Source organism: Vanellus vanellus (genome assembly GCF_965231255.1).
Source record: "Vanellus vanellus genome assembly, contig: HAP1_SCAFFOLD_185, whole genome shotgun sequence".
In the NCBI taxonomy this organism is placed as follows: Eukaryota; Metazoa; Chordata; class Aves; order Charadriiformes; family Charadriidae; genus Vanellus; species Vanellus vanellus.
Window position 1 is genome coordinate 115,378 of NW_028126895.1, and position 26,346 is coordinate 141,723.

The following is a 26,346-nucleotide window of genomic DNA, read 5'->3' on the forward strand; positions in this document are numbered from 1 at the left end:
GTCCCAGTCTGGGAGGGGAGAGATGAGAAAAGGCAATGAGCCTGTATATCTGCCCTTTGAACCTGCATTCCTCTCTTCTCCGCAGTGTCCTGCTTCTTTTGATCGCAACACCTGAGAGGGATCCTCCTCCAGCTGCAAGCTGCCAGCACAGGGCAGCGGAGAAGAGGACAGATGGGCAGAGCCGCTCTTCTCTCTCTGCACTAAGGGACCGTCCCTTTGCCTCTCAGGACCCACAAGACTTCACCTGGAGTGCATTAGAAATGTCAGGGATTTCGGCCATCCCAAACCGCTCCGAAATGCGGCAGGTACAACCAGAACAAAACAGAGAAAACAAAATCCCCTCTCCTCTGCTGTGCAGTTGGGCAAATTGCCGACAACAACACTGAAAAGCTCTTTGATATAACACAATTACATTTAATTGGAGACAGCCCTGCTGTCCTAGTTCCCTCTTGCTGCACAGCAAGGAGGACTCCTCGGGAGCCCATTGCCCTGCTCCCAGTGGCAGCCTCAGCCAGCAAAAGCCGGAGCTCAAGTGAGGGAGCTGCAGAGAGGTGCTCCTGAAAAGAGGGTCTGAATGTGGGGCTGCAAAGACATATGCAATCCATTTTGCCAGGAGAAGTCTGCTCTGACTCAGTACTGTCTTTTCCTCCTTAACAGATAGTCACAGTTAAGAATAAGAGATACCCAGAGGCAGGAAATGTCCAACAGCAGCTCCATCACCCACTTCCTCCTCCTGGCATTCGCAGACACACGGGAGCTGCAGCTCTTGACCTTCTGGCTCTTCCTGGGCATCTACCTGGCTGCCCTCCTGGGAAACGGCCTCATCATCACCGCCGTTGCCTGTGACCACCGCCTCCACAGCCCCATGTACTTCTTCCTCCTCAACCTCTCTGTTCTGGACCTGGGCTGCATCTCCACCACTCTCCCCAAAGCTATGGCCAATTACCTCTGGGACACCAGGGACATTTCCTATGCAGGATGTGCTGCACAGATCTTTTTTTTTTCCTTCTTGTTTGGTGCAGATTTTTCTCTTCTCACCATCATGGCCTACGACCGCTACATTGCCATCTGCCAACCCCTGCACTACGGGACCCTCCTGGGCAGCAGAGCTTGTGTCCGCATGGCAGCAGCTGCCTGGGGCAGTGGGTTTCTCAATTCTCTCCTGCACACAGCCAATACATTTTCACTCCCCCTCTGCCAGGGCAATGCCCTGCACCAGTTCTTCTGTGAAGTCCCCCACATCCTCAAGCTCTCCTGCTCACACTCCTACCTCAGGGAAGTTGGGCTGATTGTGGTTAGTGCCTGTCTCTTCTTTGCATGTTTTGTTTTTATTGTGGTGTCCTACATGCACATATTGAGGGCAGTGCTGAGGATCCCCTCTGAGCAGGGACGGCACAAAGCCTTTTCCACGTGCCTCCCTCACCTGATGGTTGTCTCCCTCTTTATCAGCACTGGCATGTTTGCCTACATGAAGCCCCCCTCCATCTCCTCATCATCCCTGGACCTGGTGGTGGCAGTGTTGTACTCGGTGGTGCCCCCAGCAGTGAACCCCCTCATCTACAGCATGAGGAACCAGGAGCTCAAAGAAGCATTGAAGAAAGGGATTCAATGGGTTCACCTTCAGCAGCAGTAAGCTGCCCATGTCTCCTCACAGGCTGTCCCTACTGTGCTGGATAATAGTGAGGCCTTCGGTAAATGTGTCATCACAGCATCAGAACTGCCTTCCTGAGGAGCATCTCCGTAATAACAGGGCAGCTCTCTCTGTTGCAGGAAAATTGACATAAACTAAGAAAACGAAATATAAAATGTCATTGTAATTGAAGCACCAAGGACACCTGCTGCTGCTCAAGTCCTCTGTACTGCCCCAACTCTATTTAATAATTTACCTAATATGAAAATAGAGAAAGAGTAACTAGACATGATTTATCTATGATTCAGTTAAGGAACTACCACCAGACAATGTAGCATTGTTGAGAAGCAGGGGATTCCTGTCAAGAGAGTGATGAACTGTAGGTCAGGTCAGCGAACCCAGAAAACCTCTTGGAACTGCCAAGATCAGAGAAGTGGTAAAAGGTAATTCTGCCAGGGGGAGATCGCGACCACTGACTCGCTGACCACCTACCCAAATGATACCACCTACTCAAAAGAGAACAATGGAAGAAGAAGACAGGGTCTGTGCACTAATTTACATGGGAAGCAAAGAAATCTCAACCAATCCTTGAAGAGAATAACAATGAGTAACTGTGAATATATATATGAATTGTTTGAATATGTAAACATCAATGCATAGAAGTGGAGTCTTTTGAAGCTAAGTTGTGCTCCCGTTTTGGGCTGAGCACCCCATTTCCGCGCATTAATGGAATAAACTTGGAAATACCTCTGCTCTGTGTGTTATTGGCTTGCACACCGTGTAACAAACCCAGATTTGGGATATCAGGAGGGTGTCATACTGAAGTGAAATAGATCTTGTTTTTTCTTTGAGGCAGCAGCAGAAGGAGGATGTGCAGTTCCGTGTGGTGACATGAAGCTAAATAGAGGATTCAAATGAGTCTATGGGCTGAGACATCTTTGGCATCTGAGGAGCATTAGGAGGGCTTTGGAAGAAGCTGCACAGGTTATGGGGAACTCACAGCCATTAGGAAAACCTCAGAAAATGACAGCCTTGTGTTTGAAGAAATAGTGAAGACAGAGTCATCAGTAGAGCTTGGGACAGCATGGGGTCAGAGTGGGGTGGGGAAGCAGGGGTTGGCATCTGCATCTGTTCTGATGCTGGCATCATCTTCTCTGATCTTGGCATCTGCAGAGAAACAGCCACACCCTGTGGGGCGTATGGCCCCTTTGTTGGGGCTGGGACCCCCCAACAGAACTGAAATCCTTGTCCTTTTGACTACGGCTGCGGTCTCTTCCACTGAGGCCCCTGAGAGCACTCCAGTTCCTTACATCAATGGGGCCTTGTTGCCTCCACCCCACCCTCCAGAGGGCCTGAGAGGTGTCCTACCACTGTCTTGCCCTTGGCATCACACACCCCTTCATCTCACTGCTCGCAGGAAGAGCCCTGAGCTTCCCGTGTGGGAAAGGATCCCCATTCCCAGGGTGTGGGGGTCAGTGCTTGGACATCCCGCTTGATGAGACACGTCAAGGGCTTTCACAACCACTTCCATGTTTGATTTTCAACCTGTAAGCAGTGCCTCTGACTTCCTGCTTCACCAGCCTCCAGGGACAGTCCCTTTTCTGGTCATTCCCTCCAAGGTCTTTTCAGGGGTGGCCCTCAGTGCAGCCCACTGACATGCTCAGAAACTTGGAGCTTTGCTGCTGCCTTTTACTTCTCAAGAGGCCAGTTCATTAACATGCAAAATGCCCTAACAAGCCAAGGCTCTGAGCATAATTTTCTTCACTTTACAATTCTTATTCGAGAGATTTCAGAAGTGAAATGATTTTAAAAATGAAAGAAAAGAAAAGAAAAGAAAAAAGATTCCTTTTTCTTCCACTTGTCTTTGTTTATCTGCTTACGCATTAAGTGATATCAGCAATTTCCAAATGATATTGAAACTGGACCTCTCCAAATGGAGGGTGAATGTGTAGGTATTGAGGTTTGGGCTGGACTGGCCACTCAGGCAGAACGGCAGATGCTCTCCCCTACCGAGGAGAGGCAGGAGAGAGAGAAAGGGACTTACGAGTTTAGAAGGACCTAATCTATGTTAATGAAATATTAAAAATAAAATAAAAAGTCCATAATGAAATATATACAAAACCATATCAAGCTCCCAGGATGATGATCACGTCACTGGCTGGCGCTGGGGCAGTCCCAGACTGGACTCAGTGATGGATGGGAACTGGATTCCAGATAAGGATTCAAGATCAGGATCAAAGGCAGACGAACAGACAGAGTCCTCCTCAGACGTTGGCCATTGAAGAAAGAGAGCTGACCCTTTGATCCCTCAGCTTTTATACTGAGCATGAGGCAGATGGGATGGAATACCCCGTTGGTCACCTGTCCTGTCCACTCCTCCCTGCAGGTGGGACCTCACTATGCTTTTCCACTTCCAACTGTCCAACGCGGAAATCACAAAGTTGGTTGGCCGTGGGTGTTATAGCAATAAGTATAAGTAAGAGCCTCTCTGCACACCGTGCCTGGGCATCCGCTGTGAACATAGGTCTGATCACTCTGAGAGAGTGAACACTGTCTGCACAATATACTCTTAATTTCAGTAGTTAGAAGAAGCCCGGCTAAGAAGCGAAGTTACTGAACAAAATTGGTTCTGTTTTACATCTCATCAAGTTCCCACCTAGCTTTTTCAGACGATTTTTCCATGGCTGAGGTGTTGACCTGCTGAGGGACATCATCTAACCAGTTGTCCAATACACTGCCACATGCTACCGCAGATTTATGGTTTTTCCTCAACTGAGACAGCGGCCTGGTCACGTGACCTGTCCAATGCTGACACACTGTCCTTTGGGGCAGAAAAAGATTATGTGCATAATGCTGCATGTCAGTATCCACATGACCCACCGTCGGTGCCTCATCCTCTTTCCAGCAAAATAATACCAATCCATGAGCATGTGCCGCTGGTGCTCTCCGTACCCACATGCGCCAAGTGGGTCCGGTAATTTTGAGTGCATCTGGATCTAATGGTGTCTGCAGGTTGTCCAAATCAGTAAAAATCATCTCCCGCACAGCTATTTCCCTCAGATTCTGAACATCTCTCTCAATAGTTGTCCACTTGGATAGGTGGTATGGGATAGCGTCCCTATAGGGATACTTGCTCCTCACGCTTTACAGGAGTCATCTCCAGAGGCTAAGGGATTGTGGTGGTCTTCCAAAAACCCTGTCAATACCCAATTCTCTAGTCAATGGCCCCAACCGCTTGGCTTCTCCACCATCTAAATCCAAACTATCAGCTCCAGTGTCCCAGCAATCGAGTAGCGAAGGAATCACTTGCTCGCCTTCCTGACAGCCGTAATCCTTACGTATGTCTCACAGCTCACTTAGGGATAACGATGGAGAGGTTTCCTCTGTTTCTTCATTGCGTGATGTACCCTGACTGCTCGTTGCTATCTGGTCCTATTGCACATCTCCTCTTATGCACAGGGTTGACTGATACCGGCACTGACTGGGTCTGTAGTTCAGCTGCATCATCCATCACCAAGGTCGGAGTAGGTGTAATACTCATTGCAGCTGTGGGTCCTGTCATGGTAGCCAGCGGGGACTGGAGAGGTGCAATGTCCGTCATGGGGGCTGGCGGGTGCTGTGCAGGAGAAATACCGTGCAGTGCCTGACATAGGAGCCGGCGGGATCTAAGCCAGCGGAGTCTGGATCGGATGGATGCCTGCCATGGCGGCTGGCAGGGTCTGAGTGTCGCAGGGGACGGCAGGGTCTGTGCAGGCGCGATGTCTGTCACAGGGACAGGTGGGGGCTGTGCAGGTACGATGTTGGCTGTGGGGGCCGGGGGGTTGCCGCTGGACACGTCCCTATACTGCAGATCCACCAATAACCAAAACATTCCAAGGGTATTCCAGACTTTCAAAAACTGTTGCTATTGATGCCACCGGCACATACAAAGATTCAAGAGACATGCCCCCTCTTGCTAAATGGCCCATAATATAACCCAAGGTGTAATTATGCACAATGTCCAACAGAGGCCTCCCGCCGTCCCAAGGTGAGTCTGACTGCAGCAATTCGCAAGGTGCCATTACATAAGGGACAGAAAACGGAAATATTAAAAAAGACCCGATAACATAGCAAAATACTGCCACCCAAAATAAAAAGGCAATGTTTTTAAGTCCCCATCTAGAAACGATAAGCTGCCCTAAACCAGTGACAAACGGCAATGAACTCCCTCACAGCTCCCGACATAAGTTTATACAAAGAGAGCAGAGGATTGTGACTATATTCCTTTGAAACCATTCCAATAGTCGTAATGAGTGTTCGACAAATCCAGTCAAATCTGGTTAAAACTTCACCCATCAAAGCTCTCAAATTAAAATCTACGGTTTTCTCAGCACTATTTAAATTAAGTGCAAAATATCACGGTGAGTGCCAAATTCACTGCAATACCACGTTGGGTGCCAAATTTGTTATGGTTTGAGAAACTCATAACAATTTATTGTCATTTAGACAATCATTCTATCACCTGATAACCCCGATGCCAGAACAAAATATACCAATACCAATACAAAATATACCAGGATTATACTCAGCCAACTATAACCGTAGGAAGCTGTGCACTCCCAGCAGTGGACAGCAAATGTGGGACACTGTGAGCGCTGCGGCTTCAGGAGGAAGGGAAGGGCTCACGGCTCTGGCACCAGGGCATGAAGTTCTCAGGATGGCAGCCATCAAGGGAGAGAGGGCACTTCACAACAAACTTTATATTGAATGTGACAATGCTCGTGGTATGAAATAATCCTGTTGGCAGCTCGGGTCAAGTGCTCGGGACTCGCTCCTCCTCATCCCTGCACCCGGCAAGCTCAAAAACATTGAGACCTTGAAACCCACACACCATAGTTGGCTATAAAGTAAATATATTGACAAATTCAGAAACCAGAGCCTTCTAAAAGTGCAGTTTTCCCAAGTATTAAAAGAGAATTTAGTCCTGTGTCGCTCAAACCAGGAGAAAGGATCACAAGGTTGACCTCTTTGCTTAATCCAAGGAGAAAGAGGCCTATTTGAGGTGAGCCTCTTCTTGGCACCAGCTTTGAGAGCAGAGCTGAGATTTCAGGCAGTGCACTTGGGAAATCACGTTGTATTACAGACCAACGAAGAGAACTTCAGCTCTTCCGCAGTGTTAGAAATACATATATATGGGCTCCAGGTGACACAGCGTGGGTTCATTCCTTGCTAGAAGTACGCTGAATCTAAACAATTGTGGGGGAACATCATAACCACTGCTTATCACAAAAGATTATTCATGGCAAAAATAAAAATGCTGATAATGATAATGAAAATGATGCCAATAATGGCAAGGTAGATAAGGGAAAGGATAAGCCACACAAACAACAAACAGGTCTGGGATAACCCAGGATTCATTCCTGGGCTGTGGGTGAAATGTTACCACTCTTGACAAACATCCATGAAATCACTTTCCTACTGCCCTGCTTCAGCTTCTCATTCCTCATGCTGTAGAAAAGGGGGTCACAGCTGGAGGTACCACAGAGTACAGGACTGCCACCACCAAATCAAGGGATGGGGAGGGCCTTCTGGTTAGCAAAGTGCTGACAGACTGACCACGACCAAGTGGGGCAGGCACCTGTACAAGGCTTTGTGCCGTCCTTGCTCAGAGGGGATCCTCAGCACATCTCTCAAGATCTGCACACAGAAGAAAAGAATGAATATAAAACACCCAAAGGCTATACAGAGGCCATCCACAAGTACCAAAACTTCCCTGAGGCAGGAGTCTGAGCAGGAGAGCTTGAATGTCTGGGGGATGCTCTTACTGCTCCAGGGACAGGGCAGCCTTCCCCAGGCTGGTACAGCCAGAAAGGTGTTTTCACTTCCCATTCCTTCCTGCTGTGTTAAGAAGGGTTCTTAGGCAAAGAAGTTGATGCAAGGTAATTATTATTTTTTTTTTATTAAATGCAATGAGACACTGGATCCCCATTTACAGAAGTCTCTGGGTCAAACAAGAAGTGTGGATACGTAAGTAGGAAGGGATGAATAATGACATTTCTTTGAAGACAAAATCATCACAAGTGGAAAAAAAAATATAAAGAAACAGTCTTTTTTGGTCATGAAATACAGTGGGACTCCTTTGCAGAAGCACATAGGTAATCTGTGGCTACCAAAAAATTTCTAATCAGTTTCCTCGGGTCATCCTTGAGCTCCTGGTTCTTCATGCTGTTGATGAGGGGCTTCAGTGTTGGAGGTACCACCAAATGACAACCAGCCATCACCAGAGGCAGGGCTGGGAAGGAGATTGAGGGGGACTTCAAGCAAAGATGGCAGTGCTGACAGACAAACAGCCAGGTGAGGGAGGCATGTGGAGAAGGCTTTGTGCTGTCCATACTCAGAGGGCATCCTCAGCACCACCCTCAAGATCTGCAAGTAAGAAAGCACGAAGAAAAAAAAAAACACCAAAAATAGACAGGCACTAAAAGTAATAAGCCCAACTTCCCTGAGGTAGTCTGAATGAGAGCAGGAGAGCTTGAGGATGTGGGGGATTTCACAGAAGAACTGGTGCAGGGCATTGCCCTGGCAGAGGGGCAGTGAAAATGTATTGGCTGTGTGCAGCACAGCACAGGGAAAAACACTGCCCCAGACAGCTGCTGCCATGCGGACACAAACTCTGCTGCCCAGGAGGGTCCCATAGTGCAGGGGTTGGCAGATGGCAACGTAGCGGTCATAGGCCATGATGGTGAGGAGAAAATACTCAGCTGAAATGAAGAAACTGAAAAGTAAGGGTTGAGCAGCACATCCTGCATAGGAGATGTCCCTGGTGTTCCAGAGGGAATTGACCATGGCTTTGAGGAGAGTGGTGGAGATACAACCCAGGTCTATGAGGGAGAGGTTGAGGAGGAAGAAGTACATGGGTTGTGGAGGCGGTGGTTGCAGTCGATGGTGGTGATGATGAGGCCGTTTCCCAGGAGGGCAGCCAGATAGATGCTCAGGAAGAGCCCAAAGGTCAAGAGCTGCAGTTTCTGTGTGTTCAGGAATGTCAAGAAGATGGAATCTGTCATGGAATTTCCATTGCACTTTGGTCCATCAGGATATGGAGGCCTCTTCATAGAGGAAAATGCATCACTACATTTGGACAGACTTCTCATTTCTCTCTATTCCCTTTGTCATGGGGCTGCTGGATATCACGGAGATGCCATGGGTGAGCTGTGCCCTTCAGGAGCCCAGCTGGATTCAGCCCAGTAGGACCTCACTGGGAAAGAGTGGAATGTCCTAAAGATTGGTTTCCTGAAGAGTGAATCATCTCATTTGTATCACCCTGACCCTGCAGATTAGGAGGGCGCTTGGACATTTTACTCCCATGGAAACATCCGCATAGCAGCAACTACAGGTATTGTTCACAGCTGAACCCAACCCCACCCCAGAAACTCCGGTGATACCAACAAGGGGAGCAGAGACAGAAGGGGAAATATGGAAATGCCAGCGTGTTGCTGTGAGGAGGCAAGAGAGGGACAGAGGGTTGGGCTCTGCTGGGTGGAAGAGGAGACCTGGGCGTTCCTTCAGAGTGGGTGTCTGCACTGCAGGGGATGGCAGGGAGGGTGCCCAAGTGCCCTCTCCCAAGGTGTTTGTGGGAGCAGGTCCCTCCGACTCCCTGCCCACGTCTGGGCTGCCTGGAGCTGTCCCTGCCGGGAGCTGTTTCTCTGTCCCAACATCTCCTCCCTGCCAGTGCTCACTCCCGCCCCATCCCTCCCGCTGTGTGCTCAGCTCTGCCCTGCAGATCCCTCCTGGCAGCAGGGCACTGCCCAGGGACATCTCTGCATGCCAAGGGGATAAGAAGAGGCTCAGACAAATGCTAACGAGAACTGGGGTCTCCGTGCCTGCTCCAGAGTGGAGAAAAAAAAATTCTCATCTCCCACTGTCAGGGATGTCACAGTCAGGGGTGAGAAGGTAGAATTGAGGCTCCTGAAAGAAGGGAACAAGGCCAAGAGCAGTACTTCAGGAGAGCAGGCTTTGGCCTTCTGAGGGACCTGATCAGAAGAATCCCATGGGATAGGGCCCTGCGGAGAAGAGGGGGGCAGAGAGCTCTTTGCTAGTCAAGGATGGACTCTTGCAGCTCCAGAACAGTCCACCCCATCATACAGGAAATCTGTCAAAGCTGGCAGGAGCCTGGCATGGGTGAGAAAGGAGGTCCTGACTAAAATGAAGCATGAAGGGGCAGCCCAGAGAAGGTGGACGCTGGCTGGTTTCTGGCCTCAATGATTCTTTGACTCTGTGCTGGAGAGAGCCATTTGCGTGAGCGTGTGCTTGTCTGTGCCTGGGGGGATCAGGGGGACGAGGGGATCCCGGGGCCAGGTTCTGGATACATGGAAAGTGTCAGACCAGCTCTTGGAAGGATCCGTTTTTGCTGTGTGTCTATATGGGTAGATATCTTACACTAACATAATACAGCACACAAAGAGCCCACCCTTGTTTCCCTTTCTCCACTGACTGTGGTTTTGATTGCCCTAGAAACCTCTTCGTGCACCATGGGTCTTCCCGTGATGATAACGCATTTGTGGGGCAGGGAGGCTGGGTGAGTAGAGGGACGAGGCTAGCTCTGACAGGGGCCATGAAGCAGCTGCCCGGAGGTGACAGCAAGGACATGACAAGGAAGAAACTTATCTCTGTTGACGTCACTGTTTTTAGGAAGGCAAAGCTCCCCTTGAGCCAGTGGTTGCAAGGAAGGTCAAGAGCAGAAAGAAGGCTTAGGGGGACCTCCTTGCAGCCTGTCAGAACCTAGGAGGAGGTCAAAAAAATACAGAGATAGGCTCTCCAATTTGTTGCATATTAAGAGGATGAAAGACGAGTGTTGGGTGAAAGAGGGGATGTTCAACCTGGAGATAAGGAGAAGATTTTCCGCCAATGTCAGGGCTTGTCCTGAGCCAGGTGGCCATGAGCCTCACCTGCCCTTCTGTCTGCCATGGTTGGTCAGGTTGCTGTAACAGAGGTGTCCCCAGGATCAGAACCCAGGTGGGCCTCTTCCACCTGCCTCACCCCCTCCCCTCCCCAAGGATGGAGTTCCTTTTGGGTGGGGACTCTGATGCGCTGGATGATCTCAGCATGCCTGCTGGCCAGCATGTCTCCTGAGGGCCAACCAGGCTGCTGCTGTGGAAGTGCCCTCAGAAGCATCACCATGCCAGCCATCTCCCCTTGGCCTGCCAGTCCCCTTTCCCTCTGCCCCTATCTTGGCTCTGCTGGGAAGAGCGGTTTTCTGACAAACCTCTTGTCCCCAAACTGCTGGGGCCAGCTGTGGGCCAGTCATGCTCCTACAACAGTAGTGGCCTCACAATCAAATCAGAACTTGTCTCACCTTTGCCTATCTCTCCCCATCCACTCCCTTGACTCCTCATCTCTGCTGGACCCCACCTTCAACATCCAAACCCCGTTACTGGCTTTTCCCTCTCCTCTGCCCCACTGGTTGACAGAGACAGGGCGACACATCTTACGTTTAGGCTTTGCAGTGCTCATGCATAATTCTTGTGATAAAGTGAGTGCTGAGATCAGTCTCTATGGTGTGGAGCAGTTAAAACAGCAGATTAGCAGCAGTGACCATCATGTTTGTTTTGCAAGGGGGGGCTTCTGTCTATATACTAAAAGGATCTCCTACTACCAAGATGTGTTTGGTGTTTCAAGCTGTCACTTACAGAGGTCCCACAAAATCAATCTGCAGTTGTGCCCGTGGGCTTCCAATATGTTGGTGCTGGAGTTGGGCTTTTGATCCAGGGTTGTCTGCATGGGTCATGGCACAAGAAAGGCAGTTCCTACACCAGAGATATATATCCTTCTTCAAGTTAGGCCCCCACCCGCTGCTCAGAGTCTTTGTCTGAGCTCACGCATGAACTTCGATAAACTCTCCTTGAATATTCTGAGGCAAAATCCAATGCCTATTGCCTTCTGCATCTACAGCATAATAAATATTGCTTTCCCTTAATATGCAGGCTGACCTGATGGGTCTTTTCACATTAATCCCCTTCATTGCCTTGGTTGGAAGATGACATTTTCCCACCTTGGGTCAAGATTGGTTGTGACTTCTGTTCGTGATGATATGTTACTCTGCTGGAAGCTGAGCTGCTGATCCAGCTTTCTGTAGCTCATTTTCTAAAACCTTTAGTTCTGTTTCTAAATCTTGTGCTTGTCCAACTTCTAAGTCCAGCTGTTTGATTTGTAACCAGGGTCTATGTCTGTTTACCTTGAGATCTTCCTCTCAAATTTTGATTAAGATGATTGTCTTTATTTGGGGAAATTCCTCCTCCTTCAATTTACAGATGGGTTTTTTTTGCACATTCTTTACCTTCTCATCCATTTCTCTCAGGAGATCCTTTGAATCATTCATGGCACACCACAGGGTTCCAATGGCACTGGCTTCCTTTTTCACTTTGCAATGACTAACGTAAACTTGACAGGTTGGAGAAGTGGGATCTGCTACTTTAAGACAGTGGGATCTCCTAGGGCATTGCCCTGGTTCAATCACCTGCTTATTGAGTTTCTAACATCCTTTTCCTCCTTAACGTATATTTTAGCTCAAGCTGCATGGTCTGTTTTATGCTGTGCACTTCCCATACAGCCTCTACACAGGCAAACACTAACAGGAATTTTGCTGCTCCAACCGTCTCAGCAGAAAAGAGTTTTAAATGTGTTTTCCGTAAGCTCCAATTCCAGATTGACTTTCCTTCAGAGGTCCATTGGTTCTGAGCATCCAGAAAGCCACACCAAAGATGCATTGTGGGTCATTTCAGTCACCACCATCACCCACAAACCTTCCACTTTGACTGCAGGGCTTGCCTCTCCATTTACAGACCACGCAATGAAGTTGGGATGAGGCTGTTTGTTAGGAGAGCTTCCCAGACAAGATGCTGCTTGAGCCCAGCCAAGGGTGTGTCAGGGACAATTTCTCAAGACAGCGAACCAAATCTTAAATGAACATGAAGTTATTTGTGGCTGGAATTCTGTGTGCAGGAGCAAGGACTGCCTTCAGTCCAACAGTGCAGTTCCTTCACCCTTGTCGTGGTTTGGGCCGGCCTGGCCACTGCGACAAACGACAGATGCTCTCCCTCACCTCTCTTTCCAAGGAGAAGAGGGAGAGAGAGAAAGGACTTGTCAGTTTAGATAAGTTAGTCAGTTTGGGGTCACTTCTCATCTCCGCTCCTATCCAAAGGTGTGACCCCTCTACACGTTACCGCTTCCGACCCTCCAACAGGGCATATAACAAAGTGAGCTGCCCTTGGTTGTTATAGCAAAAAGTCTAAGCAAGAGCCTCTCTGCATACCATGCCTTGGCATCAATTATAGATAATCAGGTTTTGTCACTCTGAGAGCCAACAGCTTATGGACAATATGCATTAAATTTCAGAGAGTTCAGTTAGTTCGAGGAGGCTTGGCTGCAAAGTCAAATTACTGAACAGAAAAAGGGTTCTGTTTGACCTCAAACCAGCACAGGTGGGCTGTTCTTTTGGGAGGGTATTAGGAGAATAAAAGAGAAGCACTTGAGATTTCAGGGAATGGAAAGAGAAGCAAAGGATGCTGTTGGCCTTCTTTGCCCCTGGCTCCTGTTTTGCCTAATGAAACTGAAGGACCAGCAGAGCCTTTCCCGCAAAGCTGCCACCCAGCCACACCGCCCCTGCCCTCTGTCATTGCACGGGGTTAGTGCACCTCAAGGGCAGGACTTCAGAGTTCTCTTTATCGGACATCATGATATTACTTTTGACCCATCCCTCTGGCCTGTCTATGTACCTCTATGTTCCCTCCCTCAACCTCCATGGCCTTTCAATGATTACGGAGTATCATTGAAAACGCTGGGACATTGGCTTACCCTGTCATCTCCCTCAGCTGCAACCCTTCCTGTCCCATAGACTGGTAAGGATTGTCTTAGTTAAGGTGACTTGGGAACAATCCACTGCTGGTGGCGTTCCTCCAGATTCCTGCCCCGAGTCACAGAGCCCTGGGAGACCTTGCTGGGGCAGACTGAGGCAAAGAGGATGTAGAGAATCTCAGATATAGCTCCACCTGCTCTATGAAACTCAGAAGTGGGCACACAGTGGCTTTGTTTCTCCTCAAACTGTTCCTGAAGGAGTAAACACTCATTCTGGTGCCCTTGAATTGCCTTTGGGGGTTAGATTGAATTGCGATCTGGACTATAGCAGAGCTTGGAGGAGGCTGCCCTTGAAGACCAGCTGGACTGAGCTCTGCCACCATGTCACAGCTCTGTCTGCCACAGGAACAGCTCCAGCTCCTCCTGTCTGTGCCCCTGGCTGAGATCATTGCTGCACGTTTGGGCTGAAGCCCCCCAGCTGTGGCACCAGGCAAGCGGTGACTTGCCATAAGGACTCCTGGTACCAAGAGTCCAAGAACCCCTGTGTGCTACTGATGGGACAAGAAGACGGGGTACTCATGGCCAGCTCTTCTTCTGCTGGGAGAAATACCACTGCTGGAAGTAAGTGTCTCTGCACAGCTGAGGGAGGGAACATCAGAGATTGCATCAGCCTTTTTCACAGGAAGTTCCCCTGGAGCCCCAGGGACACCTCCAAGGAGGAGCCCAGAGGGGACAGAGAGAGTGCCACCGTGGGCTGGTCCTCTGCTGCTGAGCTGGGCCAGGCTGCTGGGCCGGAGGGAGCTCCTGGCAAGTGGGCAGCGCTGCAGAGAGACAGCTCTGCCCAGGAGCAGGGCTGAGGGCACTGCCTGCAGGCAGAGAGGGGAGACCTGCGAGGCAGGGAGAGCTTAAAGGCAGTCTGGAGTAGGGGGTGCTGAGAGCTCGCTGGGGCATAAATCTTCACCGCCCTCTGCGTGGTAAGTCTCAGGGTGCCAGGCAATGCAGCTCCAGTTCCTGGAGGGATCTCCTCAAGCTGGTCCATCTGAGAGCTGCTGGGCTCTGTCAGGAGGACTCTCTCAGTTTCTGTGCTGTAGAGGAGGAGGATGTGCTCCAGAGCAGGGCTTCCCTGCTGCCCGGTGAGAGGGACAGGGCCCGAGGGCTGCCTTCTGCTGGGGATGGTTGTGGAGGTGTGCGTAGGGGTGTGCAGGCAGGGGTGGGCAGGGCTGTCCTTGCCATCAGGGTCCCTGCACCCAAGGGCTGTGTGCCGGGGCAGGGACTCTGCCGCCTGCCAGGGTCAGCTCTGCGCCTGCCCGGGGAGCTCCCACGGATCTTCTGTGGGGAGAAGCAGTGGGTGGAAGGAGTGACTGCCAGCAAGGCAGATGCCTTCTGTTGCTGAGATGGACCTGTGTGGGTCAGGGCTGCTCCAGATCCACATCACCCCAGGACATTAGCAGAGGGCCCGTTTTGAAGAAGGACATCGAGGCACCTTTCCCCTGAAAGGGAACAAGTCTGTGCTGTGGGATTTCTCCTCTCAGCTGCTGGGTGGGCAGTGGGAGGTGGGAATGGATTTCTCCTTTGTGGAGAAGGCACAGAGACCCCCGTTCTCAATAGCACTTCCCTGAAGCCCTCCTGAGGCCCCGCACAGCCAGAGATGCCCCCGGGCAGCGCTGTGCTGCCAGGAGGGGTCTGCAGGGCAGAGCTGAGCACACAGCGGGTGGGATGGGCTCTGGGGCACTGGCAGGGAGGAGACCCGGGGGCAGAGAAGCAGCTCCAGGCAGGGGCAGCTCCTGGCAGCCCAGACACAGGCAGGGACAGAGAGGGAGCTGCTGCCAGAAGTGCCCAGGCAGGGGGGATCCTGGCACCTCCGGCCACCCCCTGAACTTCAGACAACTTCTCGGCAGGAAGCCTCTGCTCTCCTCTCACACCCGCCCCACAGCCAGTGGGTCCAGAGCCCGAGATGCCTTCTTGGCAGCTCCACCTACAGTCAAGGAGACGTGTGATTGTCCTACAACTAATGCACAACATAAAAGCAAGTGCCCCGCAGTGTCTCTGTCTGGAGACACTGTCACTGAGGAGAAGCCTTCACTGCACGCCTGTCTGACTCCCTCTCCTCGCTTCCTTTTTTCAGAGCACAGACGCATTTCTCCTTGTTTCCCCACCCCTCTGTTGAACTCTGCATCTCAGGAGTTTGGGAGGGGGTGCGGGTCAGCTTCTCTTCTGCCTCTGACTCTGCCTCTGACTCCTGCCCCAGAGGTGCCCTCATGGAAAGTAGGTGTCGAAGCAGTATTTTACCCGATAAGGTAGAGTGTCACTGAGTTTGTGGGGTTGGGAATGAGCTGGATCATTCCTCATTCAGCTGTGGGAGGGGGATTTCTGTGAGGAATGGCATTGGGATTTCCTCAGAGAAGTCTCTCCCAGTTTGTCACTGCCTTTTCCTCCTTGGACAGGTCCCCCTGCCCAGAGGCAGCAAATGTCCAACAGCAGCTCCATCACCCAATTCATCCTCCTGGCATTGGCAGACACACAGGAGCTGCAGCTCTTGACCTTCGGGCTCTTCCTGGGCATCTACCTGGCTGCCCTCCTGGGAAACGGTCTCATCATCACCGCCATCACGTGCGACCACCGCCTCCACACCCCCATGTACTTCTTCCTCCTCAACCTCTCTGTTCTTGACCTGGGCTCCATCTCTACCACTCTCCCCAAAGCCATGGCCAATTCCCTCTGGAACACCAGGGCCATCTCCTATCCAGGATGTGCTGTCCAGCTCTTTTTCTTTCTCATTTTTACTTCAGCTGAGTATTCTCTCCTCACCATCATGGCCTATGACCGCTACGTTGCCATCTGCCATCCCCTGCACTACGGGACCCTCCTGGGCAGCAGAGCTTGTGTCCACATGGCAGCAGCTGCCTGGGGCAGTGGGTTTCTCAATTCTCTCCTGCACACAGCCAATACATTTTCACTGCCCCTCTGCCAGGGCAATGCCGTGGACCAGTTTTTCTGTGAAGTCCCCCACATCCTCAAGCTCTCCTGCTCACACTCCTACCTCAGGGAAGCTGGGCTTCTTGTGGTTGGTGTCTGTTTAGCATTGGCGTGTTTTGTTTTCATTGTGGTGTCCTATGTGCAGATCATGAGGGCTGTGCTGAGGATCCCCTCTGAGCAGGGACGGCACAAAGCCTTTTCCAGGTGTCTCCCTCACCTGGCCGTGGTCTCCCTCTTTATCATCACTGGAGTGTTTGCACATCTGAAGCCCCCCTCCATCTCCTCCCCATCTCTCGACCTGGTGGTGGCAGTGTTGTACTTGGTGGTACCTCCAGCAGTGAACCCCCTCATCTACAGCATGAGGAACCAGGAGCTCAAGGCTGCCCTGCGGAAACAGGCCCAATGGACGCTGTTTCACCGACAATAACCTACCGCCTCTTCTCCGCACATTGCCCAGAGTTTATCTTAGACCACGAGCCTGAATTTTTCTCTAGTGATAATCCTGCTTATTGATATTTTTCTGGGTTTATACTACTTTTTTTGAGGCTTGATCCTACTGGGTCTGACCCTTGCACAACACTGAGTCAGATGTAGCTGGTCAGATAACAGCTCTTAAATGAAATGGGATGTCCCAGGTAGAATAGGGAGAAAAGGGAGAAAGAGAAAGACATGGGCTGAGATAAATATTGTTTAAAAGAACAGTAACAGAAAAGATATTATTACTACTACTACTACAAATAATAATAATAATAATAATAATAAACAAAATGAAGTGATGCAACACAAATTGCTGACACTTCCCAATTATTAACTCCCCAGCCTGTCCGGAGATGTGATCACCGATCCCTGCCCTCCTGCTAACTCCCATTTATATACTGAGCATGACATCTATGGGATGGAATATTCCTTTGGCCAGCTTGTCTTGTCTGTGGCCCCTCACCTTCAACAGGAAGTTGAAAAAGTCCATGACAATATAAGCATCACTCAGCAACAACTAAAACAATATGTGTTAGCAATGTTATTCTCATAGTCAATCCAAAACACAGCAGCTACCAGGAAGAATATTAACTCTATCCCAGGCAAAACCAGGACAGCGTCCGCCCCTTATTCTATACCATCTACCTCATGCCCAGGTCTTACACTTTTCCATAAATCACCACCATTTTCCTGTCTTTCATATATGCGTATATGCACACAGATATCATTCCCTTAGTCCATGGCCCATCCCACTGAAATGTCCCTTGAGTTCATTTAGTCCATGACTTTGGGCTCCATCTGTTGTAACTGTCTTTCCTGGCAGGAGATGTGGTGTGTGATGTTGAATTGTTGCGTGCTGCATCTGGAGCTCGCAGCTGGTGTAGCCGGCATGGCCCATGCCCATCATCTGTGGGTTGAAGATGTCGATCTCAAGACAATTCCCGGGTGCCAGTTGCTGCAGCCACTTCTGGTTCCATCACTTCTGCACTTTGCTCAGTTTCATCAAAGTTCATTCTTCATTAATTTAGGTCACTTTCACTGCAATGCCATAGATAGAGCATATAGCAACCGTATCAGTGATGACATATAGTGGTAATTTAGCAATAAATATCATATCATTTGATTCATTGGCCATTCTCACCAAAATCAAATCCCCTTGAGGAACACATCGATCATCCCCATCCTCCTGCATCACCCACCAAGTGCACTCAGGGCCTTAAAAAAAAGCAATCCCACAGATAGTTTTGCCTTTGCTTGTGTCAGGAATAACCCAGACTCTCTTCCCGAACATATTCAGATCCTCAAATGTTACCTAACCTGGTGGCCTTTGCCAAATGTGTATCCGGACTTTTGAAGATCCCACCACCCATGGCTCTCAGTGTAGTTTATAGCAGTCCGTTGTATTGTTTCATTTTCTCAGAGGCTCGTGCATGGTAGGGGATGTGATACACCCGCCCAATGCCATGCTCTTTGGCCCAGGTGTCTATGAGGCTGTTTGGAAATGAGTCCCACTGTCTGACTCAAATCTCTCTGGGGTGCCACGACGCCATCAGACTTGCTGTTCAAGGCCCAGGATAGTTGTTCAGGGCGGTGGCATGGGGCAGAGGGTGTGTTTCCAGCCGTCCGGTGTTTGCTTCCTCCGTTGTGAGCACGTGGTGCTTGTCTTGGCAGGTTTGAGGGAGTGTGATAGAACCAATCTGCCAGGCCTCCCCGTATTGATATTTCAGCCAACGTCCTCCATATCAAAGAAGCTTTAACCGCTTGGCTTTCTTAAATGCAGCACACCTTTCACATTCGTGGATAACCTGTGCAATAGTGAACGTGATCAAGTCCACCCCCTGGTCACAAGCCCATCTATATGTCGCATCTCTTCCTTGATGGCTTGAGGCGTCATGGGCCCACCAAGCTGTGAATAGTTCACCCTTACGTTGCCAGTCCATGTCCACCTGATCCACTTCAATCTTAGCAGCCTGATCCACCTGCTGGTTGTTTTGATGTTCCTCAGTGGCCTGACCCTTGGGTACGTGGTCATCTACATGATGTCCTTCACAACCAGATTCTCTATCTGGGCAGCAATGTCTTGCCACAGTTCAGCAGCCCAGATGGGTCTACCTCTGCACTGCCAGTTGCTCTGCTCCCACTGCTGTAACCACCCCCACAGAGCATTTGCCACCACCCATGAATCAATATGGAGGTAAAGCACCAGCTGCACGGGGGCTCACAGCCGGTCCCGGGTCACCCCTGCGCCTGTGATTTCACTTTGGGGCACGTTCCAGAGCCACCAGACAGGCAGGGGTTGGGAGACGATATTGGAGGGAGGGCACGGACAAAGCGCTGTAGCACCTCCAGGAGAAGCACTTTCCACTGCCACAGGCTGTGACGTGGGCGATAGCTTGGCTCCCAGCGACACTCATCCTCACCCAGGGAAAGGAAGATGAGTGCTGTGCTTTGCACCGTCTTCAGTGAGCTTTGCCTGGGGGAGACACTCTGTGATGGGTGGCATTGAGTTCAGTGGTCACAAGAACATCCTCTGTAGCTGCAGTCAATACTTCAGGTCAGTGCTTGGAACAAGAGGGGATGGGGACACACAGCATTTCCCAGGCTGTGTCACGCTGCCTTAGTGTCTCTCCACTGCTTCCCTTGGAATTGAACCTCTTTTCCAGCACTTCCCCACAGTCCTGTTGCCTCCCTGGACACTGGAATTCATCCCCAACCCAAGATATCACAGCAGCACTGGAAGCAGTGCCTGACGAACCCCCAGATGCGGTGCAGGGCTGAAGCGTGGCCAGCCGGGCTTGTCTGCCGTGGGTAGGGAGGTGTTCCTTCCCCACACAGCGCCATTCTCTGGTGGTCTTGTTGAAGCAAGGGAAGCACTGGCCCTGTGGCTCTCTGTGCACAGCCGGAGGCGGTGACTCCTTGTTAAAACAACCGGCTCGTAACACATGAATTAATAAACCCCACGGCCTCCCAACTTGGCTACTGCACATGCCCAAATTGGTGCCCCGGGAAGGAGGCACACAGGATAACGGGGTCCAGGTTTAATGCAGAAAGATCCTTTTCCCCCAGCACTGCTTTGCTTTGAAAAAATCCCTGAAAAGGGCTTTGTTTTCCACGCACTGGAGCAATGCCGGGAAGGTCTTCTATAAAATCCCCGGCACTTCACCTGAAATGATGCGGCTCATTATCGAGTACGCCTACACCGGCACAGTACCGGTCAAGGCCATCAACGTTGAACGTTTGCTGATAGCGGCCGACCAGTTCAACGTCATGGGCATCGTCAGACTGTGCTGCGATTTCTTAAAGTCCCAGCTGTGCTTGGAGAACTGCGTCGGCATCTGGAGATTCACCGAGTATTACTACTGCCTTTATTATTGACTTTATTATTGACCTGCGAGAAGACGCCCATGCTTTCATCCTCCATCACTTGGACGGGGTGACCAGGGTGTCAAGAGAGTTTCTGGAGCTCTCCGTCAACGAGCTCCAGCGTGTCCTGCAGAAGGAGCAGCTCTGTGGGAAAGAAGGGGCCATGTTCAAGGCCGTTATGCAATGGATGGCTCACGACCCGCAGAACAGGAGGCAGCAGGTTGCAGTCTTGCTGGGCAAGGAAGAGTGGAATGGGGGACAGTGGGCATTTATTTAAAACAAAGAAAGTCTAGGTTATTCTTACCTTAGAAAAAATAAACTCAGCATTTTTGACAGTAAGGACTTTGCTTGAAACTTTTGAAATCCTGCCTTCACAAGGGTATAAATTTGTAGTTCATATTCACTGTACATACACGCCACTCACCCAAATCCCATTGCTTGTTAGCACGTGCATGGTTTCCGAAGGCACACACACTGACACTGACACTATGGAAATGATCAGGTGTCTGTTGTCTATGAGTGCCCAGGCCACAGTTGTGTGAGGCATTGCACAAGCATCGGAAATCCTTGCCCAAAAGAGTTTGCAAACCACCCGTTCCTTTTGACTGGGCTCGAAAGGGGGACCATCTTGCATAGGGGAGGATGGCACATCGCTCTCTCGTTCTTGAGGCAGTCCTATTCGAGTCATGGTTTCAGTCAGAGTCCTTCCTGAACGATCATTGCCTGGGAGGACAGCACCATAAAGGCAGTCAAATGCCTTCTGGGCCACCCCTGGGGACAATTCTCGGCCTTCGAGGATAACATCATGAAAACTTTCCAACTGCCCATGCTGTCCCAGGAGAGAGACTGGGACACAAAGTATGGAATTACACGAGTGATTCTCTGTTCACGAGCACGAGTGGTCCCAGTCAAATTGGGACACCCCAAATGCAGTTTCACACATGGTTCTTATACCTTTAGAGCATTCAGGTACAACACAATTTGAGTGATCGCTACTTAACACGCACACACAGGCTGCTGTTTGGCAAAGCAACTCTCATGCTGTGGCATCATCATCCACCTGCTGCTCTCCTAATGGAGACGTCCCTGGAGTCGGTCTTGCTGCAGTTCCTTATCTCTGATGCCAGATCAGGGGAGGGTTTCACAGGGGTGTCAGAGGGGCTGGGAGGCTGGCGTCATCCGCGCAGTGCTGGAGCATCCTTTCTTCTTCAGGCTGGGGGCTGTCTTCTGCTCCCGACAATGAGCTGGGTCCTGTAGTCATGCTGACTGAACCATGGCTATGCAGTACGCAATAGAAACGCTGTATATCTTAAGAAAGTTCATACAATTTCATACTCTAAAGAGTAATTGTTACAATAGTTCAGGAAAGAGATTTTCCTAACAGTCCCTCCTTTTCCTTTCACCGTCAGGGTCACACTATACTCTTCATTATTTAAGTCGTAAGTCAAGTTCATAAGGTAATACTACACTGTAAACACACCCATCTAATTAGAAAGCAAAACAAGAGAGTGAATACAACAACCCAAATCCTTTCAGTTCACAGTCCTGTTCCTAAGTCTGGGAGCCAAGAGGTTAGCCACCCAAAGAGATTTAGGGGAGATCCCTGCCCTATTTTGTGTAATATTTTTAAATGAGTCTTTCTCTTGTTTCTCTCAGTTTTGTTTTTCTGGTCTTGACTGACATAAAAACCCCAGCAGCTATTATTCAAGAACGCACCTACTCTGTCCTGTACTTCTAAAGGGTGCTCTAGAGCTAAGCCATTCTATATTACCATTTTTGATAAAAATTTGATTTCTTCCTCTAAGGCTGTCATACTGCCTGCCCTCATTAATGGCTTTTTTTTATTCTCTTGGCACATTTGCAGTAGCCCTTTCTAGTTTTGCAGTCCCTCACTGTGGGATAAAATCTATTACAGACAGGTGGAACTCAGTGCCACATTAGCAAAGGCATTTGTGAAAGGCAGGTCCTGCTTGACTAACCTGATCTCCTTCTACAACGTGGTCACGTGCTCAGTGGATGAGGGAAAAGCTGAGGATGTTGTCTATCTGGACTTTAGTAAAGCCTTTGACACTGTTTCCCACAGCATTCTCCTGGAGAAACTGGCTGCTCATGGCTCGGACGGGCACACGCTTTGCTGAGTAAAAAAATGTCTGGAAGGCCGTGCCCAGAGAGTGGTGGTGAATGGAGTTAATTGCAGTTGGCGGGCGGTCAGGAGTGGTGTCCCCCAGGGCTCAGTACTGGGTCCAGTCCTGTTTAACCTCTTTATCAATGATCGGGATGAGGGGATGGAGTGCTCCCTCAGTCAGTTTGCGGATGACACCAAGCTGGGTGGGAGTGTTGATCTGCCTGAGGGTAGGGAGGCTCTGCAGAGGGATTCGGACAGACTGGACCCATGGGCCAAGGCAGACTGTAGGAGTTTCAATGAGGCCAAGTGCTGCGTCTCACACTTTGGCTACAACAAGCCCCGCCAAGGCTACAGGCTTGGGGGAGGAGTGTCTGGAAAGCTACTCAGCAGAGAAGCACCTCTCTGTTGTTGGTTGATAGCAGCTGAACATGAGCCAGCAGTGTGCCCAGGTGGCCAAGAAGCCCACCGGCATCGTGGCGTGTATCAGGACTAGTGTAGCCAGTAGGACCAGGGAGGTGATTTTCCCCCTGTACTGGGCACTGGGGAGGACGCATCTTGAGTACTGTGTTCACTTTCAGCCCCCTCACCACATAAAGGACATTGAGGCACTGGAGCATGTCCAGAGAAGGGCAACGAAACGGGTGAGGGGTCTGGAGCACATGTCTTATGAGGAGCGGCTGGGGAAACTGGAGTTTTTTAGCCTGGAGAAAAGGAGGCAGAGGGGAGACCTTATCGCTCTCTAAACATATCTGAAAGGAGGTGGCAGAGAGGTGGGGGTCCACCTGTTCTGTCAGGTAACGGGTGTTAGAACAAGAGGAAATGGTTCAAGTTGCACCAAGGGAAGTTTCGACAGTGTATTAGGAAGAATTTCTTTACTGAAAGGGTCATCAGGCATTGGAATACATTACCCAGGGCAGTGGTGGAGTCCCCATCCCTGGAGGTGTTCAAGGGTCGTGTAGATATAGTGCTGAGGGACATGGTTTGGTGGTGGGCTTGTCAATGTTAGGTTAATGATTGGACTATGTGATCTTACAGGTCTTCTCCAATCTAGGAAATTCCGTGATACTGTGATTCTGTGATGATGGCCCTGGGACAACTTCCCCGGGGTGTCCAGTGAGCACAGGCACAGCCCAGACCCTGCTTTGCTGGTCCCTTATGTCTCTCGCAGGAGCCCGGCTGTGCCAGGACACTGCTATGTGCCCCCACCCTGCACACTCCACCACTTCAGCTCTTCCCTGAGGTTTTCGTCTCTGGGGCACTTGCCAGCCCCGCCAGCCCACACCCTCCCTGAATCTGGACACCTCCTGCTCTCTCCCAGCACAGACCAGCAGAGCAGCCTCATTGGCAATGGTCCACCCAGCCTTCATGCTGAGGAGATACCCACCCCAGGCAGCTTGCAGCCCCACCTGCCAAACGTCCTTCCCAGGATGGCATGAGAGAATTGGCCCAGGGCACCCTCAGGAAGGTCCTTTGGCCCCAGGGACAGGGCAGCCTGCCCCGAGCTGTCCCACCGCAGCAAAGAGTTCCTCTTACCATGTCTGTCCTGCACACACGCGGTGCCCTGCTCTTCTCCCGCCACAGCCCATCTTCCCTCAGAGCCTTTTCCCGATACAGCTCATCCGTGCTGGCCTGGCCAGCCGTTCCTTCACCCCCTCCCCAGGTGTCCCACAGCCCCCGAGCTGGTGGTGCAGCTCTGCAGAGCCGGGGGCTGTGGTGCCCAGGGCCATGCTGGTCAGGCTGGGAGGCAGACCCAGCTCGGGTGGCTCCTGCCCCCTCCACCTCAGCACACAGACGTGGCCCCTGCACCTCCAGAGAAGTTCTCGGAGAAAGGATCTCAGACAAACAAGTCAGTGCAGGGTCCTTCAGTTTTTCAAAAACAAAGAGAGAACAGTTTCTTATTTACACAAAGTCTGTGGCTCCCACAACACAGATCCTGACATAGCAATAGGATAAAGGATGATTCTTCACTTTTATTGACAGCATTAACAAAACCCAGAAAAGCTAAAAAACAAACAAATGAAAGGAAAAAAGTACTAAAGATAGTCTGGGCCTGTAATGAGTACATCATGTGTGATATGTAGAAGATGGGCAGTTCATTGCTGCTTCTGACAAGATACCAGTCATCAGTTTCCACAGGGCATTCTTGAGTTCCTGGTTCCTCATGCTGTAGATGAGAGGGTTCACTGCTGGAGTCACCACTGAGTACAGAAATGACACCAACAGGTCCGGAGATGGGGAGGAAATGGAGGGGGGCTTCAGGTAGGCAAACATGGCAGTGATGATAAACAGGGAGATCACAACCACGTGAGGGATGCCCGTGGAAAAGGCTTTGTGCCATCCCTGCTCCGAGGGCATCCTCAGCACAGCCCTCAAGATCTGCACATAGGAAAAGAGAATGAAAGCCAAAGCCCCGAATGCTAGTAAGACACTAAGCACCAGAAGTCCAACTTCCCTGAGGTAGTCTGAATGTGAGCAGGAGAGCTTGAGGATGTGGGGGATTTCACAGAAGAACTGGTCCACGGCATTGCCCTGGCAGAGGGGCAGTGAAAATGTATTGGCCGTGTGCAGCACAGCATAGGGAAAAACACTGCCCCAGACAGCTGCTGCCATGAGGACACAAGCTCTGCTGCCCAGGAGGGTCCCATAGTGCAGGGGATGGCAGATGGCAATGTAGCGGTCATAGGCCGTGATGGTGAGAAGAGAAAACTCTGCTGAAATGAAAAAGACAAACAGCAAGGCCCGTGTAGCACGTCCTGCCTAAGAGATGACCCTGGTGTCCCAGAGGGAATTGCCCATGACTTTGGGGAGAGTGGTGGAGATGGAGCCCAGGTCAAGAACAGAGAGGCTGAGGAGGAAAAAGTACATGGGGGTACCAAGAAGACCGAGTGGATAAGGTCCTCTATAGACAGATTGGAGTAGGCTCACATTCACAAGCCCTGGTCCTCAGAGGGAATTTCAACCACCCTGATAGCTGTTGGAAGGAAAGCACACCAGCGCATAGGCAACCCAGGAGGTTTCTGGAACACATTAATGATTACATCCTTCTCCAAGTGACAGCAGAGCCAATGAGGAGAGGTGCCATGCTGGACTTTGTCCTGACCAAGAAAGAGGGGGCCATGGGGAATGTCATGGTCCAGGGCAGCTTTGGCTGCAGTGACCTTCACGTGGCAGAGTCTGGGATCTTTAAGGTGGCTAGGAGAGCGCACAGTAAGCTCGCTATCCTGGACTTCAGGAGATAGACATTGGCCTCTTCAGGGATCTGCTTGGTGGAGTACATTGGGACAAAGCCCTGGAAAGAAGAGGGGGCCATGAAAGTTGGCTAATATCCAAGGGCTACCTCTGCCAAGCTCAGGAGCAACACATCCCGGCAAAGAGGAAGTCAGGCAAAGACAGCAGGAGGCCTGCGTGGATGACCAAGGAGGTCCTGGTCAATCTCAAAAAGGAAAAGGAAGCCTACAGAGGGTGGAAGCAAGGACAGGTAGCCTGGGAGGAATTGTCCGAGCAGCGAGAGATCAGGTTAGGAAAGCTAAAGCCCAGGTAGAGGTGAATCTGGCCAGGCGCATGAGGGGCAACAAGAAAGCCTTCTATAGGTATGTGGGTGACAAAAGGAAGATTAGGGAACACGTGGGTCCACACGGGAAGGAACCGGGAGACCTGGTCTCTGGGGACATGGAGAAGGCTGAGATACTCAATGAATTCTTTGTCTCAGTCTTCCCTGGAAAGGGCTCTAACACTGCCGTTGTCCTCTCCCAGGCACTTCCCAGCACTCCCCAGCACTCCCCAGGGTGCTGCAGAGCTCTGGGCACTCACCGCACAGCCCCAGCTCCTCCCAAGGGTGCCCCTTGGAGGCAGACAAGGAGTCAGCCTGCCCATCAGCCCCGGGGCTCGTGCTGGCACCGAGGAAACAAGGAAAGAGGCTGGTCACTCTCTGCCTCTCCGGAATTCA

At 50.7% G+C, this 26,346-nt stretch overlaps 1 protein-coding gene across 1 annotated transcript; it reads left to right on the top strand.

Annotated features, from left to right (window-relative positions):
• Positions 1-697: 697 nt before the first annotated feature.
• LOC309685668 (olfactory receptor 14C36-like) lies at positions 698-16,862 on the top strand (the record flags this gene model as incomplete). Its single annotated transcript, XM_082501398.1, has 2 exons — positions 698-1,621; positions 15,927-16,862. The coding sequence occupies 2 exons, from the start codon at positions 698-700 to the stop codon at positions 16,860-16,862; spliced, it is 1,860 nt and encodes a 619-aa protein (XP_082357524.1).
• Positions 16,863-26,346: the final 9,484 nt, after the last annotated feature.